This window comes from Rhopalosiphum maidis, chromosome 1 (genome assembly GCF_003676215.2).
Source record: "Rhopalosiphum maidis isolate BTI-1 chromosome 1, ASM367621v3, whole genome shotgun sequence".
Lineage (NCBI taxonomy): Eukaryota > Metazoa > Arthropoda > Insecta > Hemiptera > Aphididae > Rhopalosiphum > Rhopalosiphum maidis.
Genome location: NC_040877.1, coordinates 40,773,415 through 40,797,290, shown reverse-complemented (window position 1 = coordinate 40,797,290; position 23,876 = coordinate 40,773,415). Strand labels below are relative to the sequence as shown.

The window sequence follows — 23,876 nt, the reverse complement described above, 5'->3', positions numbered from 1 at the left end:
AAGTAGCAAATACTACTAATTTATTTAGCAGTTTAAGACAGCTGTACTAAAATAAACGCATAACTATTTCTTAATTTGGAAACATACATTTTAGTTCTTTGGTTTTGATATACTTTTACATAGAGATAGAGAGAATAGATTTTACATTTTTATCCATGGAAATTAATTTTGAAAAAAGAATAATACACTTATCTACAGACTACAAGTAAGTGCAATACCGCCCGATATTGGCTCTAATTTACTATTTTAGATTTCAGATATTTTAATAAAAAAAATATCAGGACAGTATGTGGTACCCCTAAATCCGTGGTTGTGTAGGTTGCAGCCTATACTACTTATGCTTTAATCCGGGTCTAATATAGTTACAATAAAGTTAATAATATATTATATGTGCCACGGCTTTTTTTTAATACATTGTACCTGTTTAGTTATACTACTACTGATAATTAGTTGAATAGGTTCCTATATGTTAATCTAATTATAAATTATTACTGATATTAGAACTAGAATTCTAGTTAGGTATACAATTTATATTTTATACATACGAAATACATATCGTATTATAAGTAAATAACATTTACAATGCTACAATCTTTTCACCATTTTGTATTACTAGTAATACTAGCATCGACCATCTTGCTGGATAGTGGCGGATTAACCACTAGGTTCGTGAGGCTTGAGCCTAGGGCGGCAAATTGGTTACCTTATTTTATTTTTAATCTCAAAAAAATGAACCAAAAAAGAAAAAAATTGAATCATTAATTTTTTTCACTCCGAGGAGGCAATACCCTATTCACATAACTTTTTGATGTTAGCCCATTTAAATTACGATCCTTGGATACTGGATAGTATTATAAAAAGGAAGACTGTAAACACTGAGTGTGCCTCAGGGCGCCGTGAACGTTAATCCGCCACTACGCTGGATACATTTTCAACCATACCTAGTAAACAAATGTCTTTTTTCCAGGTATGGTAATGCGATAAAACTTTATACAAGCAATAAGCATGGTTGTACGGATGGTGTTTATAAGTAATAATAGTGATATCGGGCGTGACAAAAATATCGAAATAATAAGTTTATTTCAATATTCAATATTATAAAATAATTACAATATAGGTACTTTTGTCAACTGTTTACCTGGTTATTTATAAACAACACATACAATGTTTATAATTTTGATTCATTTTCTCTGTCAAATGGCCAGTATGGGTGATGACAGCCAGAGTATTTTTAATATAATATATAATTTATATTACGTTTTATATAAGGGCAATATAGGGTAATTGTAGACTATTCAAGATAGATTAGGTACTAATCAATAGGTAATGCAAAAATTGCACAATATAGGAATATATTAAGTATATAAATATTAAAAAATGCTTATGACATAAAATATATAACGTTATAATACTATGTTAAGTGATGATAATAATTTTGAAAATTAATTTGCATAATTATTATTAAATATAAAATATATATGCTAAATTCAGAGCCCAATTTAGGAAATATGGGCTCGGGCAGTATAATTTTAGAGGCCTTATTTAATATTTGTTAAATATGTAATTTAAAAAAAGACAGTGAACATTCAAATAAAATAATTGCATTAGTGATCAAAATTTTTATTTACAGAACATAAATTAATTTTTAATACTTGCATAATATTTAAATATAATTATCTATTTATAGATAATATTATAATAATGTCAGAACAAATGAAAAATGTTTACTAATGTTTACTGATATACATCATGTAGGTACATGTTTAACGAAAGAAATAACGTCATGAAATTTCACAGTACCACTTTAATATTTATAGTCATCATCAGAGGCCCGGGCCCAGAGGTCTGAGCTGCAGACCCCTAAGCCCTCCCCCATAGGTCTTGCTAAAGTTAAAAATATAATTCAAAACTTTAAAAATACACTTATCTGCAAGTAAATGTAATACCTCCCGATACCGGCTTTAATTTACTATTTCAGATATTTTAATAAAAATAATATCAGGACAGTTTGTGATGCCCCTAAATTCGTGGTTGTGTTTTGTGTAGGTTGCTGTTTACATTGCTTACGCGTTACGTATTTTGGGTCTGGTGTTAACTGAATATATATACTAATCTAAACATTAAACAACAGTTATTGTCAAATTATACACACTAGACTTATACAACTTAAAATATAATATATTATTATATTTTTTTTATTGTTTAATAATTATATGGGTATATTATATATATATATATATACTTATACATATATTTATAATTTATAAACAAATTATATTATGACATGATTCAACATACATACCATGAAATTGACTATTAAGTATGTTAAGTTAAGTGAAGTACCATGGTAAGATTATACAAATAGTAATATAACTAAGAAAGGTTGCTAAAATTAAATTGTTATAGAAATTTAAAAAATGTTTACATAATAATTATTGTAGGTCATTGTTGATAATCAACAATCGACGATTAAACTTGTTGTGAAAATTGAGTTAATTTTTAAAGATAATGTTTTTTAAGAATTGATTATGAAATGTTTTAAAATGTTATGGTTGCCATATAAATTACAACGATCTGCATTGCAGTCTTTATAAATATTCGGAAATATTAATTCTAAAGTTAGTACAACAAGTACTATAAAGGTACATTAGATTAAAATAAACATATTATTTTTACATTTAATGATTAAAAGTTTTTTTCTTTTTGTTATACAAATTATAAAAGTAATAATAAAGTTTTAATTAAAAATTCAATATTTAGACACATAATATAAAAATTTACTTATTATTCCACCAATAAACACATATTTCAACAAGTTATATTTTGATTGCATTTATTTTTGTAACAATTTTTTATCTAGGTACTTAACACTTGAACAAGAAATTCATAATTGGTCATGGTTATTATGTTTATGTATTGGCTAAGAGTTGATAAATTTATAATTGTATATTATAGTAAATTCAATATTTGCTAAATGATAAATCTATTATAGTTTATAAATAATACATAATATACAATGTATATTTAGGATTTAACAAGACATAGGCCATATGGTCAATATCATAAACATAAATACAGACCTATATATGGGTAAGGAGGGGTGTAATTCTAAATCCCCTCTTCTATAATTATTATATAATCATATAAACAGTATTTAGTAGGTCTAGTAGGGAATTTAATTACCTACTATTATAATTTGTTTTAGAATAAGTATTTACATTTTTTAATACTTATATTTTCATTTAAAAAAAATAATATTTTTTTATACTACAAAATAAATACAATATGTACATATTTACTAAGGTCTGATATTAATTATGTATTTGTAACACTTATAAAAACAAAAGTATTACAATTTGGTTAACTGTTATTTAGCTCACTATTGTGCAACTGTGCAGCATTAGCATTGTAAAATTTGTCCAATAAAGAGATTTTTTACATACACATTATATATATAATAATAATTGGTTAGTTTTATATTACTGTATAGGATTCATACCGACACACCACTATACCAGCGACCGTCCTATGGTACGTATAGGTAATGGATATTGATTTATGAAAACTTATCAACAAAAACAATAATGCATGATATAAATATATAATACATTATGATAATAAATTATTTTATATATAAGATAATTTTTATTTTTTAACATAGATTATCTACTTCAACTATTTGTTTATTAGTTATTATTGTACTAATAAACAAAAAAAAATATTACTCATAGTAATATAAACTTTTTCGTCGTCTTCACTTTTCGATCAAACATTTTTCGTACAAGACTAATGAAGTAATGACTAATGAACATTAATTACAGTAACCAGTGACCTATAGGTGAGTAGGCTGAGTATACTCAATGACGATAACTATTATATACAGCTAAGCAACATCATTGATTTTTCATTCGGCAGATCTAAAAAATAAAATTTCAGAAACTTGTTTAGATTTTAAGTGAAGCGACAAATGTACATATTGATTTCACAATGATGTGTTTTTTTTTTTGTGTAGATGATGTGAAGGTACCCGATAAGTAGTTGATAAAATGCTTTGATTTTCAATTTTGAGGGTAATTTTGAATAGAAAATTGAATATAGTTTGCACTAGTTTGGGGAAAACAAATAACAAATTAATGAAAAACAGGAGTTTGTATAAAAAACCAGTTTTTTTTATTTTTTTGGTGTAACTTAAAATCGAATAATTTTAGATACTTGCTTCTTACACCATAATTTTCAAAATACTTTGAACTCTTTTTTAGCAATTTACATACATTTGAAACTTTTAATTTTTTTTCTATATAAAAAATTTTCCATTAAAAAAATTATTACCTATTATATTTGGTTAAAACGATTGGAAATTTAATAGAAGGTTCCTCATAAGTTTTTAACTGACCAATTAAAAAATATGGGAAATTTGTGTAACAATATTTTTTTATAAGCGTTTAAAGTTATAATTTTTACAAATTCGTCACAAACTCGAAAATGCATAAATTATTTTAAATACTTCAATTACTTATAGGCATTTCAACCTTATTATTAGGTATATTTTGGCAATAACTTATAACTTATTCCATTTGCGACTTTGCTTGAATATTTATTTATATTTTGAATTAGCTACAGTTACTCTGCGACCTCCCGAATGCGTAACAACGGTAATGGTAGACGAAATCGGGGGAGCAGAAGCCTAGGAAAGAAAATCAATATATTATTATTAAGATTTAATTCTAAGCTTTCTCTTTTAAACATATATACCTACGCTCCGAGTGTATAATCCAATCACTATAGGTAACCATAGTGACATCATAACTATAATAATATGTAACATGACATAAATTGTAAGAAATAGTAAATAGTAAGTAGGCAATGTATAATAATAATTAGGATACCTAATAATAATTAATAGGTAATAAAAAAACAATATGAATTAAATACAATTATGAATCTTTTTTTTATGATTACCCATTGCTTATTATTAATAAAATCACGTATACTATTATTTTTAGAGTCGTAACATTATACTACAATAATATAACATCTTAACAAAAATGTTTAAATTTAAACACAATTTTATTATTTAAGATTTAAATGAGTCTTGTATTTTTAATATATTATTATAATAATTATAGTGAAAATTGAGGTATATATATTTTTTTAATTTCTCATAGATTTACTTGCACTGCTATTTTATCAGTTATCACTGTACCAGCCGATAATTTTATCAATACTTGGTTTTTTTTTCTTCAAAATTTGGTTTAAAACGAATAGAATTTAGGCTATTTAAATTTTAGAAAACGTTTTATTTTCTATACATTTATTGTTTTTAGTATTATATTATAATATCTATCAATTTTGTTTATCAATTTGGGGAAAATTTAAATTTGTTGACTTAAAAGTAAGTTATCTTTTTCATTAGGTGATAGTAAGTAGTTATTAGTTAGTAGTAAATATTTGATGTACTTAAGTTATCATTAATAGTAATATAAATATGCACTTATTTTAGTGAATATTACTTTTAAACTAACACTTATGATAACTAAACTTGCATTTAACACTTATTTTTTATATTCAATACAATTTCAGGTACTTGAAACTTGAGTTATCTTATACAGTTACGTATTCTTTATACAGTAGTATACTTAGAAATTTATCTAGTTTTATTGAATATCTATTAAAATATATTTAAATCCTCTTTCTGTAACTAGGTGTTTGAAAAATTTAGTTTTTTTTTATTGATTTTTATAGTACTAGAAATCTAAGTATGTTAAAAATGTATTGTAGCTAATTAATGTCTATAAGTATTATTTGTGGCGCACACTCAAATATAAATAGAGGTAGCATGTTCAATGGAAAGTATATCACCCACCCATAAAATCACTTTCAAAAACAGACCACTTGGGGGCCTCGCCACCACACCCCCTTAACTAACATTGTCTAACTAAGCCTTATTTATAATTATAACTATAACATTTATAACATATTAAAATTAAAACTATAAATTATATTCAATTTTTTTATTTAAACTTTGGTTATATTAAAATATTGAATGTACATTTAAACAAAATATAGGTATTCAGTTTAGAATACTATTTAAATACATAAAATATATAAGTTTTATTATAAATAAAACTTAAGCAATAATAAATATTATTATTTTATTTTTAATTATGATTATTGTTTAGTTTAATAATTAAATTCATGTTCATTGGTGCACTGTTACATACTGCTGTATAATAAATTAATGGAAATTAGTACAATAATGCTTTTTTTAATATGCTGCTATTATTTGCAAATGTATTGATTACAGTGGTTGTATCTATTTAAATATTGTTTTTGCACAAAAGTACCATATATTTTCAAGCCAAAAAATTCAGGGGTAGCAGCTGCTACCCTTAGAACCCTTTAGTATGTGTCATTGGGTATAATACATTTTCATATTATTGTTTAAGTTTAATTATTTCTTGTAAAATGTTATATTTACTTTGGGGTTTATTTAATTTATTTTTATGTTAAGATATGTATTATTATTTATTATTAATAGGTAATTGTTAGAAATAAAAATAATTGGTTATTACTTAGTGTTAGGGGATTTAAAATTAAAGATTTTTGTTTTGTTTTTTTAAATTTTGTTTTGTGAATTAAAATCTTTAAAAATATATGAGAAGTGGTGATACATCATAATTTATATAGTTGGTAAATTGTTATTGCCAATTTTCCGTAGTTGGATAAACTTTTTAAAACAATAATATTTTTTTACGAGGTAAAGGAGTTGGTAGGGTATTTGTTTAGGATGATGCATTCCATGTTCATGTTCATTGTCATTAAAATTATATTTTTTGGATATTGTTTTATTCTAACTTTAAAATAAAATTCCTTAAACTAATATAAAATTATTATTTAAAGACATTTAATGAGAAAAACAATTTTGATATTTTTTATATTAAATATGTTTATAAAATGCTAGTAATCAAAATTAAAAAGCCATTTAAGTATAATATTATTAACAGTTAACTCTTAATTTTATATTTTGGTAATTAAAGTTTGATGATTTCTAATTTAAAATTTTTGTACATAAAAACACCAAGCAATTTGCAACTTATTTTTATATATTAATATGTTAGGTAGATAAAAACAATTAAATTTTGGTTTTCAATGATAACTATTAAAGTTGACAGGTGCTTATAAGTTATAATAATAAGTGGATTAGATGTGAACAATCAATATGGTACCAGATAGTGCCTGCCACGGGCATAATGTAACATTTCATGCCTATAATGTATTTTATGATGTTAAAGGTTTCATTTTGGATTTCATAGATACAAGACTCTATTTTTCTAATGGATCTCAATGATGAAGATGGAATCTGGGATAGTGTATTGTTAGAACCATTAACAGAAGAAACTTTTATTTCAAATTTGAATTGTAGATATGACTCAAATACTAATTATGTAAGTAATTTTATATGCTTGAAAAATAAAAATATTTTTTCCCTTAATTTCATAGATATTTTTCTACTTATATTCAGTATTTCATAAATTTAATGTATTAATTGCCCTTGTGATATAGATTAGTATATTTGTAATCTACCATACAAATAGTTTAAATTTAATTACTTATGAAATGTATACAACAAATATAAAAAGTTGACTAGTAATATGATTTATTTAATAATACTAATTAAAAAATTATATATATTGTTTTCAATTTTAAAATTTTAAATACAGATGTTTAATCATGATAAATATTTAAAAAAAAGGTTTAATAACCGTTATAAGCAAGCATCAATGTATGATATAGTAGGCAGTTAATCCAATTTCGAAATTGTAAAAATATACAATCAAGAATTCACCGTTAAAATTTTTTTTATTTTTTTTTATTTCTTAAAATTGTAGATATCTAATATAGGGTAAGTATAGGTTAATTTAAAAAAAAATGATAATTCATAGTAAGTAACATAAAAAAGCATTATTTAAATACTTACATTTTTCTATTGTTATTTATATTATATTAATTTATCTATTATTTATTTATTTTTTTTATAATACCAAAAAAGTTTTTTAAAAATAAATTTATTATGTTGATTTTTTAGACATACATGGGAAATATGCTTATTGCTGTGAATCCATATAAAGAAGCACATCAAGTTTCTATACCTTTATGTCGAATATATATGTCACCAAGATCAGGCCACTTACCACCACATCTGTAATGATCTTTAAAATATATCTGTTTAATATCTATAATTACAGTTGTATAAAATATTAACCTAGTGATATATTTTTTTTTTTTTTAGTTATGCTATAGCTAGTTGGGCTTTTCGGTGGTTGGTAGATGCTGCTCAAGATCAATGTATTGTCCTACAAGGTATTTCTGGCTCAGGTAAAAGCCATTCTGTTTCAATGTTGCTGCATTGTTTATGTGGGACCAATAATAACAATAATTTGCTCAATCAACGTTTGTTGAATGCTAACATCATATTAAATTGTAAGTCGGATTACTATATTTTTGTAAATAACTTTTCATTACATTGATTATTATTTTAGCATTTGGAAATGCCAAAACACATATTCATAGTGATGCTTCTCGTTTTGTAAGTATTAAAAGTGTTTTATAATTTAATAATTTAAGGTATAATTTATTTAAATTTAAAGAATTTGATTGATATTTAATTGCATGTTTCAGATAAAACATGTTGATCTAGAATTAAATTTTAAAGGGGATATTGTGGGTGCTACAATTACAGGATGTAAGTATAATTCTGGTTCATTTAATAATTAAATAATTAATTTTTCTTTTTTTATTTGCGCTGCAAATAGATTTATTGGATAAAGTGAGTTATTAATTACTAGGTATAATTTTATCCATTGTTTTAAAAGATGATAAATTACAAATGAGTAAATTAATTTGTTAGCTAGTCTCTCATTTAGCATTCCTTTAATATTAATAAATTTATATTATTTGTAGTTTTTTTTTGCACTTTTTAGGTATCTGAGTATTAAATTTTGATAATGTTAATTAGTATTTATTCTTACTTCTTAATTATTTTTATTAATTTTTGTCTTAATTATATAAACTTCAAATATCAACTATTTAAAAAAAAAATTTAAATTAGAACATTTACAATTCGTATAAATTAATACCGTGTATAGTTAGTAAATGAGATATTTGAGAGAAGTAATTGAGTGGGGAAGTTGTCCAGTGGCGGCATCCCAGCATCCCAGCACCAATGTATAAATTAACTTTTTTTTAATTTAAGAATTTTTATTTATTAAGGTACAGTTTCTAAGTTATAAATAGTTCTAGCTGCTTGTTAACTAATAACTGCTCTGTTATGGAACATACTTGTAATTAAAATATAGGTACTGTATTATTACAATAATCAATGCTACAATTAAAAAATCTGAAATTTACAACTTAAATTTTCACTTTTAAGAACTGTTTTGATAAATCCCTACTATTTAACTTTTAAAGTCAGTTTTAGTGTAGTGTGACATTGTAATTTATGTTACACAATTATAAGTATTTCAGTTTTGTATGGTATCCCTATAACTTTTATAACAAGTTTTTATATATTTTTATAGTCTATAATTTTGTAATTCATTATTATAATATATTAATTCATTTATAGTCGAGGGTAACGTCGCAAAGTGCATTGAATAGGAATTTCCATATATTTTATCAACTAATTTATGGTGCTGATATTCATTTATTGAGTAAGTTTATATTAGAATTTTATTTAAAACAAAAAATATAAATTTAATTTTGTTATTTAATATTTTATATAACATTTATCGATGCAAAATAATTGATTTATTTATGTATACTAATTGTATATAACTTAATCTTAAAATAAAATTTTTAAAATATGGTACTTTGGATATATTTTAAATACTTAACTATTCAATTTAATATACAATTGACTAAAGTAATTAATTCATTATACTGTTCTTGAGTATTTTATAACAAAAATGAGAAACAAATAATTTATAAATGATTTGAGGTATAAGATTAAATATTTTTATATTTCTTAAAATGTACATGAACATGAATATATTTTACATTTTGTTACATTTTAACTAATTTTCTTCAATATCTTTGATTTTTAGAATCCTTAAAACTCACTAGAAATTCAGAAAACTATGTTTATTTAAAATGCAGTAATCGTATTAGACAAATTGATGTTGTTAATTTTCAATCAGAATATCAATCAATAAAGGTAATTGTATTCAATAATATAATTTAATATTTTATAAAAAAATATATATTTTTTGTCATAGTAGTTGGTATTTTTATTTATTAGATATAGAGCATTTACTTGTGTTTGTATTATTCTTTGTTTTGTTTAGATGTGTTAGAAAATATAGTATTCTTTTTATTATATATATTAGAAGTAAATATTTTTTTATTTATATATTTTTTTTCAAATATCTAAATATTACTTTTAGTTTTGTTCTAATCTAATGTGTATAATTCATATGCATTTTTAATTTATTTTTAAAATAAGTAATTAAGTATTAAGTTAAAAATATAATTTGTTTACTAATGAATGTTTGTATAATATTAAATAAATTCTAAATTTATATTTTTATAATAATTTAATATCTATTTTAAATGTATTTTACAGTATGGATTTGAAATATTGGGACTTAGTGAATCTGAAATAACCAGTATTTTTAAGATTATTAGCAGTATATTAAAATTGGGCAATTTGAATTTGGTACCAACTAATAATATTGATGGAACTGAAGGGTGTATTATTACAAATGATTATGGTATGGATTAAAAATTAAATAAATTATTTTCAGTTTAAATAATTAGTTAATTTTACAATAGTCAGTATTCACTAATCAATATCTATTTAAACACATTAAACATTATTCAATAATTTAAATGAACAAAATATAATTAAAACTATTATTAATTTATTTTCAGAGTTATATGAGTTAGGTGAATTATTAGGTACTGATGGCGAGGCTTTAAAAAAAGTCCTTACATCATCAGTATTATCATCAGGAATTTCTGCGAAAGAAGCTCGTTATATTAAGGACTTACTTGCTCAGTCATTGTACACTAGGTTATTTTCATGGTTGACAGCAAGGCTCAATCAAAGTGTTAAAGCTGAAGCAAAATATAAACGACGAAATTTAGGCTTTTTAGATGCTTTTGGTTTTGACTATTCTGATAGTCAGATAGATTGGGATAATTTTGTGTTGAATTCCTGCAATGATAAAATCCATAACTTAGTAATAACAGCAACATTAAAAGATGAGCAACAAGAATATGCGATAGAAAGAGTACAATGGTGTCTTATTCCATTTTATGATAATACATCAGTTTGTGAACTAATATTCAAGGTGTGTTTAAGATTTAATTAGTGGATAAAATATCTGCTAAGTAAATACTAAACATATTGTTTTAATTATTTTAAATTACATTTTTAGACATATGGAGGATTATTGAGTATAATGGATGATTTAATATTGGATAGTAACAGTATAACAGTTTTTAAACGAATCTGTGCATTACAACGGCAGTACAGCTCATCGTCTTCTGAAGAGCAAATCAGTTCTGCAGTCGAGCAAATATCATTGAACGACAGTTTCATGTAAGAAAAATAATTTGCTTGTTAATAATGTCATTTTAATTTTTTATTTCTAAAAAATGTACTGCATTTAAAAATTAATTAATTTATTGAGATTTAAAATAAAAGCCTTTATTCAAAGAAAAGTATTTTAAATATAATAATATTTATACTGTTGAAATTAAACATCAACTTTTAATTTATAAAAACATAACTATTTTAAGTGTCGAGAATTTCATAAAATTATTCAAATAAAACTAAATTAATTAATTTTCTGTAATATTAATTTAATTTTAAATACTAATAATAATATATTTTATTTTATGAGTAATAAAATTATTTTAAAATTAACAACATTTTTTAAATTATGATCATAATCAAAGGTGTTTCCATTTATTTTTTTGAGAGCATACTGTCATCAAATACCAAAATATAAACATTTAAATATTTAATACAATACAATATGTAGTATATCCATAATATTGTAAAAAAATCTTGAGAAAATACGTCATATATGTAGTATACCCTATGGAAACGCCCCTGATCATAATAATATTTTTTTAAATCAATATTTTTTAGAGTAACATTTGATTATTTTTTCCAGGTTAAACCATTTTATGGGTCCAGTTAAGTATAATATTAACACTTTTGTTGACAAAAATAAAAACAGTTTGAGTCCATTGTTATGTTCTACTATGTATAATGGTACACATCCATTATTGAAGTCTTTGTTTCCTGAAGGTAATATTATAGTTTCTATGGTTGGTCAATTTTGAAATTTGAACATATATTTATAAAATAAAATCTAATATCAATTTCTATTAATTTAAACATATTTTTAAAGTCTGATAATTATTATTGTTTAGGAAATCCAGATAGAATGTCATCATTTACAGTTTCCAATCCAGCTAGTCAATTACGTGTTTGGGCTGAAGCGTTTACTGCAACATTATCCGGTCGTCGTTGCCATTATGTAACATGCATATCACCTAATCGTCAATGTCAAGTAAACTCTTTTGACTCTTCTTTTGTTCAACAACAAGTTCGATGGTTTAGGTAATCAATAAATAAATAATTAATAATTATTTGTAATTAGAAACTATAGATTTAGGGTATTAATATTATTATTTTAAATTTTAGTCTTGTAGAAATTGTTCGGTTGCGTAGATCAGGTTTCTGCTATCGTCTTACATTTGAAGAATTTCTTGCACGGTATAAAATGCTTAGTCCAGCAACTTGGCCTAGACCTCGGTATGGAAACACTGCTCGTTCTGTACGGGCATTAGTTGTGTGTTTACCAATACCCAGTGGAGAGTTTGTGTATGGTGTATCCAAAGTGTTTGTACGCTCACCAAGGTCTGTATGGGAATTAGAACAGTTAAGAGCAGAACGTCTTAACCAACTTGCAGCTTTGGTGCAAGAAGCTTGGCATAGACATAGAAGACATAATTATTCTCATAACTTATCAAATAAATCTCAAAATTTTAGGTAATAGTTTATTATATTTATCAAAAATAATATAAGTTTTTAATTATACCGTTTTGATATAGGATTACTGATACAGTTACAGCTGCCAAATGTATTACTAGAACAATTTTAACTTGGCAGGTAAAAAATAATTTTAAATATTATTTTATACATTAATTTAATTAAAAGTGTATGATATTTATTTTTATATTGAAGTAATTGTAATTTTGATTTAGTATATGATCAAGTAATTTAATATTGTATACCTATTGCCTGCCTATATTTATATCTATTAATTATTTTATTAGTGGTTTATACATTATACATAATTGTATGGTCTTTAACATTTTATCAAAACAACATAACTTTTTTAAACATTAAAACTGTATTGTTAAGTATATTATGTTTATTAATTCATAAATATATTTCAGAAACGTCAGTATTTGATGAGATTATCAAGAAGCTTAAGTGTAGAAACTGAGTCGCCTATTTCTAGAGCTTGGGTACCATTGTCTAATCCTCGATTTGCGCACACACATTATTTATTAGAGACGTTACATCATAAATGGAGAGTAAGTTCTAAAATTGATTTTTAAAATCTCCGGTAGTTTTTACTATATTATTTAAAAGTACTAAATACTAATAAATGCTATCATTAATAATTTAGTTAAACAAAAATAAAAAAAATAAATAAATCCATGCCCAAGTGTACATTTATAGTGTTTAAGTGAGACTGAGACAACAAATATAGATATCATATTCTTTTAAATATTGTTTTTGTCTATTTTTTTTTATTGCTTGAAATTTTAATTTTATTTTTGACAGTGAACACCATACAGTTTTTTCAGTACCTAATAATAAACAAGTAATCTTATCATTAGTTGTGATAAATAATAAATAATTTAAATAATATCATATAAATTAATATTATCTTTTATGAATAAGAAAATAAAGGGTCTAAATTAGTATCCAATATAAAATTATGAAGCATTTGATTTTCATCATAATATTGGTGAGAGACTTAGGATGTGAAAAGGAACAGAATAACATAAGTCATAAGACATTATTTTGAAAACAATTTGAGATGGTAATATAAAATAGTTTATTTTACCATTTAAATTAATTGCTAAATTTTTTTAGCAACCTAGCAATAGTATAGCAGTTACAGACCGATAATAATAAAAAAAAATTTGATTATTATTTAATACTTTAAAATTTTTTTTTTTTAAGATATTTACTATCTGTTTGTAGGATTAATAAGCAAATTTGATTAAGAGTTTTTTTTTTATGTACATAAATCATATAACAGAAGTAGTACTCATTGATGGCATTTATCATCAGCAAATGCCAATAGGCATCCATTACGTAAATTTGGTATTCACTAATAATAAACAAAAAAATAATTAATGGAGTTAGATGATAACTTGTGGAATACTAAAATATACATTTGTAGGAAGAGATACAAAGTTTGATGTCAAAACAATAATTTGTAAAAAAATGTATAGTTTCTTTTTTTTTTAAATCAAAAATATCATTTCTATTTCCAACTAAAAATTATAAGTGTATTTAAAAACTTAATTTTACATAGCTAAATTAGAAGTTTGAATGTATTAATACCATAACAATGCATAGGTAAAATATATAAATAGAAATAATTTAGTAGATTTACTAGTTTTAAGAATAAAATATGTGTTTATAAAATTATATTTGGATTTAGTGTCATAAATATCGGGATAAATTAGATCAGACATCGAGAAATCGTATGCGTGAAAAAGTCACCGCCAGCATCATATTTAAAAATCGTAAAGCAAGTTATAGCCAGAGTGTTGCACATCCATTTATTGGTGATTATGTTCGTCTAAGGCAACATACTCAATGGAAAAAGACTGCTTTGCAGTGTGATGATCATCATGTAGTGTTTGCTGATATAGTAAACAAAATTACACGAAGTAGTGGCAAGGTAGTTATTTAGTGGTTGATTTCTTAAAATTGTATTAAGGAATAATAATTTTATTTTGTTTAGTTTGTACCAACTCTTCTTGTGATTTCAACAAAGTCTATGTTAATATTAGATCATAGAACTTTACAAGTGAAATACAGAGTACCAGCTGCAGATATTTATAGATTATCATTATCACCATTTTTAGATAATGTAGCAGTATTTCATATAAAATCAGTAAGTCTTCAAATTAAATCAATTTAATTTAACTTATTATAAAAATAAATTTCTGCCTAGTTAAATAGTTAAATTTATGATTTTTTTTTTATGAAAATATTTTATTAGGCGTATGTGAGATGTGCCGAAGAAGAAGATTTGGGCGGGGAATGGTCACCATCACCAAGTGGATGTTTATTTCACCAAGGACCTGAGGTTGGTCCTTCAGATTGTACATATAAAAAAAAAGGAGATATTGTTCTTCAAACTAGTCACGTCATAGAAATAGTCACCAAACTGTTTTTAGTTATTCAAAATGTGTCTGGTAGTCCACCAGATGTAAACATATCTACTAGGTAATTATTTAGTCATATTACATTATTACAACTCAAAACCGTTAATTTGTGATTATTTTATAGATTTGATGCCAGTTTTGGTGACCAAACTGTAACTATAGCATTCAAATATTTAGGATTACCAGATATAGCACCAGGTCAAATTAAAATTGTTCGTAAAACCAATAAGATGGAGATATTTGTTTAAGTAGACAGTCAGTAATGTTTTGTCTATGTGCCTTAAAATATTAATATTTGAGGCTGTCACTGCCATTTTGTAGTTAATATTTTGTTGTAGTTTCAGTTAAGATATGTTGGAAATGTTGGTTATAAAGCCGTTAAGTATATACAATTAATCACATTTTTATTTATTATAAACTATAAAGTATTGCACTATGTTGAAAATGTTTTATTATTTGTTAATTTAATGATATGAAATAAAATCATCTGTATTTCATTTGAGATGTATTTTTATGTATTAAAATCACACTTTAAATATTGAATTACATTATTATCTATTATGGCATAATTTTGTTATACCTTATACAGTTTTGGAACTACAAAAACTACTTCTCAAATATATTGTAAATGAATAGCAATAAAGGCTATATAAATATAAAAGATAATATATTAATATAAAAATTTAAAAAGCAATTCAGGATATAGATATAATTGGTTATTATCCACTTATAAGCTTATTTTGACTCAGTATAATTGTGATATTAAATATGGAAGCTATGGAACATGAAATTATTGAGGAGAATCGCTACCAGCAAATAATATTGTATAACATCTCGTTGTGACGTGCTCAGCCATAATTTTTTTTAGTAAATATTTTATAATTATTTTAATAATAATAATTAATAATTGGGATATCATACTCGTAATTAAAATAATTTGTTCTAATTTTCATCAAGATGAAATATATTTTATAGTTATATTTGGTATGCGACAAAAATCTGAAATATAAAACCAGATTATAAAGGATCACCTAGAGTTCTATAACATAACATATGGCTTATCATATTATAGGTAATAATATGTATATGCATCATCAATGGTTAACTCTTATCGTTACCATTGGCCAGAGACGGTTAAAAATTCTAAATAGACATACGTATAGTGGCGCGAAATGGGAGCAAACACTGGTAAAGTGCCCCAAGTCCGTTTGAAAAGGAAGATAAATAAACGTATTTAATTTATTATGTCAATTGGTAATACACAGTGTTGTAATATAGAATCTATAAATTTATAAATTATTTATTTTGTGTTTTAAGTATGCAATAGTGAATCATTTTCTGCGTTTAATATTTTTAACTCCATGAAGGCAGAGTTGACTTTTATTTTAAATTCTTCAAATCGAAAGTTCACTGAAATTCATTATTTTGGTCATTTGTCAATTTGTTAACTTTTTAAAGTTAGATTCGGGAAAAAATCACATAGTAGAAGTGTAAATTTTTGGTACAGATTGAATGTAGTTGAACATTTATGTACATTTTGGTGAAAATTACGATGGTTATATATAAAAATTGATAAAAATTACAATGCACAAATTTAAAGAATACTTGTCTGTGCAGTGGTCAGATTAGTATTAATTATTAATAAATAATAACCAATTTAATGCATTTGTGACAGTAATTTTTCATTCCTAGTACACATAATATCTTGAGGAAATATTTTAAGAATGAACATGTAGTTATACATAGTTTAACAGCAACAACCGCGCACTGGTCCATCTGGCTACGCCAGACCGTTAGACAGGGGCAATGAATGCTCCCCTAAATTACGCCCCTGTTGTAAGATAAACTAATAAGTACCTACCCTTGTATCAAATGTTCGAACTTAGGTATTAAAATTAAAAATGTTTTACATTTTTAACTTTAAAATATATTATGTTACTTTTACAAAATTTGAATTTGAAATATCGGAACATAATTAATATTATTATTTAATAATTATTAATTATGTATGTGTGTATAATAAGGTTGAACGCCAAGCACGTAAATATAGGTGTTTATTTTTTTCAAGGGGGGAGGGGGGATTTACCTTTTTCAGAATACCTGAGGCTTAAAAAATGTTTTTTATTAATTAATAGTTACTACTACAATACGTTTTTTTTTGTGGGAGTGGGGCGATCGCTCCTATTGCTCCTATAGCTCCTCCTAAATTACGTGCCTGTTAAATGCCGTGTTGTTAATATTATCTACATGCAATGCAGGTGATGTATAATAATTACTGATACAATTTTTAGTCCTTTCTAATTGAAAAATTTGATCTCACTAGATTAGATTGGATGATGATTTTAGTTTCACTAATGCTAATTTTGATGTATAATATGTTATATTAAATAAAAATATAATATATGATGATAATTTTTGGAAATAGTATCAACAAAATCGATTATTTTTATTGTATAATAAAACACACAAAAACATACTTTAGTATACTAACAAAATTTTTATTTAAATTAAAAGATACGTAGTTATTTCCTTTACCTTTTCACATTTTTCTTTTAAATTAATATATATTAAAGGTAGGTCGTTGCACAGAAATAGTGACAAGAGGGCTATTGTGACAACATTGTGCTAAAGCTAATATGTGGTGGTAGCTGGTGAGTAAGTACCGAGGAAGTATTTGATATTCAAGTACTTCGTATTTATAAATATTTTCACACAGTATTTTACTTATGTATTTATAACATTTAAAATATTTGTATTTTTTACTATTAACAAACGTGATTTTTTTTGTTAGGTCTTTGAATGTTTTGCGGAAGAGTAGGTACGATGTCTTTTGGTTTGTCCCAACCACATTTTTTTGGCGAACGAATTGCGCTAAGTTAAAATGTTCATCGACAAGATAGAACACTTCAGTAATGTACCTATTTTGCCTATATTATACGCCGGGCGAAATTCATGTTTTTTTTTTATTTTTTGGAATTTATATACGATATATTTAGACATAAATCATTATAAATTCTATAACAAATTTAATTAAGTACTTATATTTACGTGTATAGTGTATTCATAAATGTATGTAAACAGGGTGTAACAGGACTATTTAATAAATATAGTAACGTTTGTAGTGGAAGTTTGAATAGTCTTGTTACTTCTTATATACCTATATAAGTGTGCTCCATCAACATTTTATTTTTAAAATTGTGTAAATAATATTAAATTAAATACTTCATTATTACTGTATCATTGGTATATTTTAGAAATAATTATCAATAGTTTAAAAATAAATTAACTTGAGTATATATATTGCGTTTAAATTTCAATCTCAATCTCAAAATAAAAATATAAATAAATAAATGTCTTGATTAAAAATAATGTAATATTATAATGTATATAGATACCAAAAAATGGCGATAGAGAGCTTCTTCCAGCTATGGTTGCGATAGCCGTAGGTGGTTATTTTGCGGATGGTGGAGGTTTAAGTTTGTACGGTCATCAGTATTTATTGGATAAGGATATAGTTCTCATTACCATGAATTACAGACTTGGTATACTCGGTATTTATTATTTGTTTATTTATTTATATTATATGTCATATATACTTAAGAGGAATTCATAACCGTTTGCGTTGTCTTCATCTTACGAATGTAAACATAGCAAATTTGCGTTACGCGAAATCAAATTTATGATGTTAGTTTTAACATTAGAGTAAATTTACCTATTATGAAACTTAAACGTAATGATATTATAGGTTATCATAGGCTTTTATTGATATTTTAATCTTAAAGTGAGTTATGAGCATTTTAAAGTTTTAATGTTTTACATTACCATAACTTACTTAAAAAATTAAAAAAACAATAAAAGCTTATTGATGATTATAGATAGAAATAAATAAATAAATTTATTAATAAATATATTATGTAAAATAATATCTATACGGGAAGTGGAACATAAATATATAACTAATAGATTAATATCTACATCAATTGTATAATATAGGTATTTGATTGATTAATTATATGCGTACTAAATAGGTGATAATAAATTATTAAAATACATTTTATTTTGGAAACCTGTTTTCCATTTCGTCGATTAATAATATTTGGATTTTATAATGTATTAAAAGTGATTACGTGACAGTGTATCTAGATAAATTGTATAATATTGTCACAAATCTGAACAATTTAATATAATTAAGAATTAAAGAATATCATGCCGTCTAGGTATTTTGATTTTCCTGCAATAGTGATAAAAAGTTTTACACATCATGAATATCCACATCGTTAATAAAATGTTATTCATATTGTTTAAAAATAATGTTTTATCGTAAAATAAAAAAAACGTGAATGTTCTTTTTCTGAAATAGACAAAACTGATCAAGATTAACTATTTTGTGTACAAATCGTATTTTATAAGATATAAATATTTTATATATTTAATTAGTTTAACTTCATATTTTAGGCTTTCTAAGTACTGAAGACGAGGTTTTGCCGGGTAATTATGGCATGAAATATCAAGTCTTAGCATTGAAGTGGGTCAAAAATAATATTGAAAAATTTGGTGGGATCCAAAAATAATAACATTGTTTGGTCGAAGTACTGGTGTCGGATTACATATGTTATCACCTATGAGTAAAGGTTATAATAAATTATTGCATAGGTATAACGTAGAGTATACGATAAATAGTGCCGGATTTAAGTTTCAGAAGTCTGGAGGCCTCTTGAAAAAAATCTATTTATAAGTTATCTGCATTGCTTATATATTCTTTTGTATTTAATAAAAGTGAAGATGGATTAATCAGAAGGGTTAAAAAAAAGAAGGGTATTTATAATTTATTCAATTACATTGTTTAATATTCTTAATAGTTTATAATTTTATAAAGTTGAGAAATTTAAGATATCAACCTAAGGATCCTAAAGCAAATTTAAACCAGAGGCTCCGGTGCACTATACTCTCAGCACTATTGCTAAATCCGGCATTGGTGATACAATTATAAAGCATTTCAATGTAATATTATTTTTAGGACTGTTTCATAAAGCAATTATATCTAGTGGAACGCCATTAAATTTATGGGAAGTATCTCCACCAGGTTGGGCTAAACGGAGAGCTTCAGCTATATCCACTTTTGCTGGATGTCCCATGGAGCAAAAAAAATGGTTCAATGTTTAAAACAAGTGCCTGTCGACGTATTAGTGAATTTATATAATAATATTTTTGTAAATATCATATATTATTATATTTAAATATTATAGAAAATGGTCAAAGTAATGATATAAAATATAATTTCCACTTTTGAGCTTAATTGTTCTTATTTATTTTATGATTTATTCTTACAGGAATGGAGAAATTATCCAATTATTAATTTCATGCCTGTAGCTGAAAATTGTAATAAAAAAAAAAAGAATCGTTTTTGTGTAAATATCCTTTGCTTGACTTTAAAGAAGAATCTAAAGTTCCAGTATTAATGGAATGACTTCTGGAAAGGATGGTATTTTTGCTTCTCGTGAGTAGTGTATATTTTATATCGACAATAATGATGGTATATGGTAATAAAATAATAATAAATAACATATCTATATAAATAAAGTGATAGAAGTCTGCGGTTATGGGCGTATTAAGCAAAAACAATATGATAGATTCTGATAATTTGTTTTAAATTTTATTTCTTAGATACTTGTCTTAATCTAAAAATAAATTATCATGATATCTTTATTAGTTATAAAGTTATTAAAGTTTAATAGTTTAAGTTTTTTTCCTTTATCTATAAATTTATTTTTTTTATTAAATGATACATTTATTGTTAATAATGAACCTAACTTTGATAACACAAATGAAAAATAACACTTATAAATTAGTAGTTAGGATATTGATGACTTTTGCACTTTTTTCTTTGATTCTATACAATGCTAACTTAGCTAAACATTTGTTTTATGCTCTTTTGATTCATTTCTGTTTTATTTTGCATTTTTAGCTATAAATCAAGGCTGGGCAAGTTAATGATTTTTTTTTAACTCAGTTAAGTTAATATACATCAATAAGAAAATGTTTAAAGTTAAAAGTTAATACAATTTTGGGTTAACTCAGTTAAATCAAAAGTTAATACACATTTTTTTTAAACTTTTTATAAAGTTAAAAAAAGTTATTATTTTTTATTTGTTAGCGTACTTTATTTCTTATCAACACACAAATAAATTATAGACTATAATACTTATACATCATACAACATACAGTATTTCTATATAGTACCTATGTGTTTTATTTAATTTTTTTTCGTTTCGTTTTCTAAATAAATTCACAATAAAATATTTTTTGACATGAAAACAACTGAAATAGTGAATGTAAAAAAAAATTAATTAACTTAATTTATTTCTTAAAATGAAAAATAAATTCGTTAATTTCACGTTAATTAAAAAATACATTTAGTAAGTTAATGGTTAAGTTAATGAAAATCCAAATGTAACTAGTTAAGTTAATAAGTTAAAATTAACTTAACTTTTAACTTATTAACTCATTAATGCCTAGCCTTGCTATAAATGCATATTTTTGTTTTTTTAACGTCATTTTTCAACATTTTTAAGTAATTTTTTTATATTTTGGGTTATTTTGTAATTTTTGTACAATGTGGAGGCATTTTTCTTAAATTTTAGATTTTTAAGAGTGGTTCGAGTGTTATATATTGTTAAAACAAGTGCTCTTTTAGACACGCTTATTGAGTATTATATTTATAAATTGTATGGAATAAAAATGTATATTATTGTTTATTAATATTATAATTCATATTTTAAATAACTTAACTTCATTATCACACCTATATCTCTTATAAAAATTATTATATATAAAATATTTTTTTCACTTATTTAATTAGATTTTTTAGATCTTTTTTAAGTTTTTAGGGCATTTTTGTGTGTTTTTTAAGTCATAAACATCTTAACCTATAAATTAGTATTTAAGTTAATATATTATGTAAATTTGATATAAGTAGGAAATATAAATGAGATTTGTATAATATTCAACTAAACTAGGTATTTTTGAACGCCCTATGTTTGTCGAAACATTAAGTAATTGAGATTATTTGAAATGCCACCAAACGTAAAAATAAATTTCTTCTTTAAAGATAAGTTAAAGTTATTTTTTATACATAAACATATAGTTATAATCTTGCATTGTTTATTATTTTAGAACGATCTGTTTTTGCTCATAAAAACAAACAAAATAAAATGTTTTTTTTTTTTTTTTAGGAATGTATAACGAAACTGATCTTGTGTATACAGATTTCTTAGGCGATTTTGGTCATTACATATCGTCATTGTTTAATTATAGATAAACGATAATTTATACAGATATTTCAGTAATTGGAACAAGATATTTGGACGATACTTTCCTGACGGTACTTTTGAAGACCCCTTGAATGCTGTTAAAGTAAGTACTGAATGTTGTGTCAAATAATAAAAATATTTTAAATCATTAAAATTAATATTTAATAAATATATAATAATCATTTACAGCATTGAATGCATTATCTTAGCGCTACTTAGTATCTATTCTGTTAATATACTATTAAACAACAGTCGTGTTGTAGTTTGTAAACATAAAAAGTTATAAAATTAATTGATTTAAAATCATTTTTTTTTAGATGTTTTCAGGTGGATTAATTTTACATGGTGTTTTCAAAATGGCAGTTGAGCTGTCATCACCAGTTTATTATTACATATATGATCATTTGAATTATGTATCATTTAATTAGTTTTTTGGACCATATTCATTTCCGAAAAAATTAGGTGTAACGCATGCTGATGATACCACTAGTCTATTTTTAAGAGCAGGACTGGAAGACTTACACGGAGAGGACCTCAGTGTTTCAATATTGATGGTTAATATATGGAAAAATTTTGCTACCAAAGAGTACGCGTTATCGTTATTATTTTTGTATCGGCAAATAAATACATTATTCAATTAATTTAATGCAGATCATCCTTTTTTTATTTAGCGTTCTCACTATTGATGGCACCAATAAAAGAGAAAAATGGCCAACATTTAATACCTATAAATATGAATTTGTTTTAATCAATTATGATCGTCCTTTAATGCGTGTGAGACCGTACGTAGAAGAGTACGAATTTTTGAATGATTTGCCACTATTGACTGGATTGAATTAGTTTTAGTGAAAACATAATAATTATGCATTTGTAAAAGTATAAAATAATGTATACATTTTAGTAAAATATATCTTCTGTAACAGCTTATAATTTATACGTATATATTGATCAAAGTTTCAGTACACTAATTAATTTAGGAGATAACACAAAATATAATAAAATTATTTACAAAATTGTAAATGCTATTTTAACAATTTTCGAATATTTTATTTTACATACAATTTGTCATGT

General features: G+C 24.2%; 1 protein-coding gene and 1 pseudogene across 2 annotated transcripts; both read left to right on the top strand.

Annotated features, from left to right (window-relative positions):
• The first annotated feature begins 5,328 nt into the window (after window positions 1-5,328).
• Window positions 5,329-15,992, top strand: LOC113559374 (unconventional myosin-Ia). Of its 2 annotated transcripts, none has more exons than XM_026965126.1 (21): window positions 5,329-5,392; window positions 7,293-7,445; window positions 8,087-8,202; window positions 8,291-8,481; window positions 8,541-8,587; window positions 8,680-8,743; window positions 8,814-8,827; window positions 9,626-9,710; window positions 10,104-10,213; window positions 10,622-10,769; window positions 10,930-11,351; window positions 11,439-11,602; window positions 12,183-12,319; window positions 12,445-12,634; window positions 12,719-13,066; window positions 13,129-13,186; window positions 13,477-13,617; window positions 14,763-15,005; window positions 15,069-15,221; window positions 15,330-15,556; window positions 15,620-15,992. In XM_026965126.1, the coding sequence occupies exons 2-21, from the start codon at window positions 7,335-7,337 to the stop codon at window positions 15,741-15,743; spliced, it is 3,093 nt and encodes a 1,030-aa protein (XP_026820927.1). In that variant the 5' UTR covers window positions 5,329-5,392; window positions 7,293-7,334; the 3' UTR covers window positions 15,744-15,992. The 2 variants fall into 2 exon arrangements, with proteins under 2 accessions (XP_026820927.1, XP_026820936.1); XM_026965135.1 differs by having other exon boundaries at window positions 5,343-5,392; window positions 7,314-7,445.
• Window positions 15,993-18,892: 2,900 nt separating this feature from the next.
• LOC113550690 lies at window positions 18,893-23,645 on the top strand (annotated as a pseudogene).
• The last annotated feature ends 231 nt before the right edge of the window (window positions 23,646-23,876 follow it).

Bases quoted from the DNA above. Each gene is read 5' to 3' on its own strand.
- LOC113559374 (XM_026965126.1), top strand. From the start codon at position 7,335: ATGGATCTCAATGATGAAGATGGAATCTGGGATAGTGTATTGTTAGAA. The intron at 9,711-10,103 runs GTAAGTTTATAT...TTTGATTTTTAG, and splicing joins TGCTGATATTCATTTATTGA to AATCCTTAAAACTCACTAGA. The intron at 12,320-12,444 runs GTAATATTATAG...ATTATTGTTTAG, and splicing joins GAAGTCTTTGTTTCCTGAAG to GAAATCCAGATAGAATGTCA.